The sequence below is a fragment of the Priapulus caudatus genome, unplaced genomic scaffold (genome assembly GCF_000485595.1).
Source record: "Priapulus caudatus unplaced genomic scaffold, Priapulus_caudatus-5.0.1 Scaffold8468, whole genome shotgun sequence".
NCBI classification, from domain to species: Eukaryota; Metazoa; Priapulida; class Priapulimorpha; order Priapulimorphida; family Priapulidae; genus Priapulus; species Priapulus caudatus.
In genome coordinates this window covers 2,169-3,567 of record NW_014585529.1, presented here as the reverse complement: position 1 = coordinate 3,567, position 1,399 = coordinate 2,169, and the positions used below count along the sequence as shown (strand labels likewise).

The following is a 1,399-nucleotide window of genomic DNA, read 5'->3' as shown; positions in this document are numbered from 1 at the left end:
GATGCCAAAACTATCCTTTATATATGTGTTCATCATGCAGAGGAGGTTTCACTGTATAACTACTACGGAAGGGAAATTCCAAAAGTGACAGTCATGGACAGGTGGCTGTTCTATAGAGTTGGTTTCATTGTCACTGAAAGGAAACGCTCAGAAATGTCCTTCTTGACAGGTGTTCTGTAGAGGTGCGAGGCTAACACAGGTTTGACACTGTATTCCTGCAGATATGGTGAGACAGAGCACATACCTTGCTGGTGACAGTGTCATCACCTATCTGCCTGCGGACAAGCCGACACGTATCCTGCAGCTGTTCATAAAATTCAAACCACTCAGCAACACTGGAGTACTCATGTACAGGTATTACTCATACTTCTCTATACTTCCACGCTCGTGATGATAGGATGAATCGACCGATAAGTACTTCTAGCAATAGAATGATATACGAGTTCCTCACTAACAACTGATCTATTTACTTGGTATGGTTTATAGACAGCTCTAGTCAAGCAGTGTTGCAAAAATTCGATCAGTTGTTAGAATATACTAAAAACGATGTTTACTAGCAAAGTGACAAAACGTCAACATTTTGGTGTGCACATGTGCACATCTACATCTAAAGCGGGTGGGCTTCACTGACCTAGCAACAGTATCCAAGGTAGCCTTGGTAATCTCACTCACGCTAATATGGCATGCAGCATGCAGCAATGGTGGGAGCTGCTCTTAGTCACTAAGCAGTGTACATTTATTAGGTTTTATGTTTATTCTACTCAGAAATCTAGTAAGGTAGTTGGTCATTTGCCCCAGCAACGGATATGTCACGGATGAACGTCGTAATGTGAGCATTAAGCTGGGTTTACACTACCGACTTTGTGTTGGTGAATTGGCGAATCGTACCAACTTTCCAACTATACAACCGACAATCGGCAGCGTAAACGCAAAAGTTGCGTGACCAACCAAATTGAACCAATCGATAGCAACTAGTTAGATGTTCTATTTTCGCCAACTCAGAGTTGCCAAATTGCGAAATTGGTCCAACTCGCCAATTCGCCAACATAAAGTCGGTAGTGTAAACCCAGCTTTATGTGTTATATGTACAGGTTTAACAGGTCGTGCAGTGAAGTGGCGTGCAACCACGAAATCTTGATGGAATTGAAAGATGGCTATCTTCGTCTACAGGCCAACATCGGAGCCGCGAGCCTATCACCAATTAATATCGCAGACCAGCTGACGGTGAATACAGACAATCTATCTAGCTATCTATCTATTAGTGGTGTTTCGATTAATCGAGTTCGTCGATCATTACTCGTTTGGGCTGCTGAGTTGATTAATCGAGTAGAAAATCGGACAACCGAGTACAACTCAAACTTTTTTTATATATATATTTTTATATTATATCCATCTTAAT

At 41.7% G+C, this 1,399-nt stretch overlaps 1 protein-coding gene across 1 annotated transcript in view; it reads left to right on the top strand.

Annotated features, from left to right (window-relative positions):
* Positions 1–221: 221 nt before the first annotated feature.
* LOC106820207 overlaps positions 222–1,399 on the top strand; it is a gene marked incomplete at both ends in the record, with an annotated part of 3,235 nt that continues 2,057 nt past the window's right edge. Inside the window, 2 exons of the mRNA XM_014824746.1 lie at positions 222–354; positions 1,092–1,224. Coding sequence (XP_014680232.1) covers positions 222–354; positions 1,092–1,224 — 266 coding nt within the window. The remainder of the gene's footprint in view (positions 355–1,091; positions 1,225–1,399) is intronic.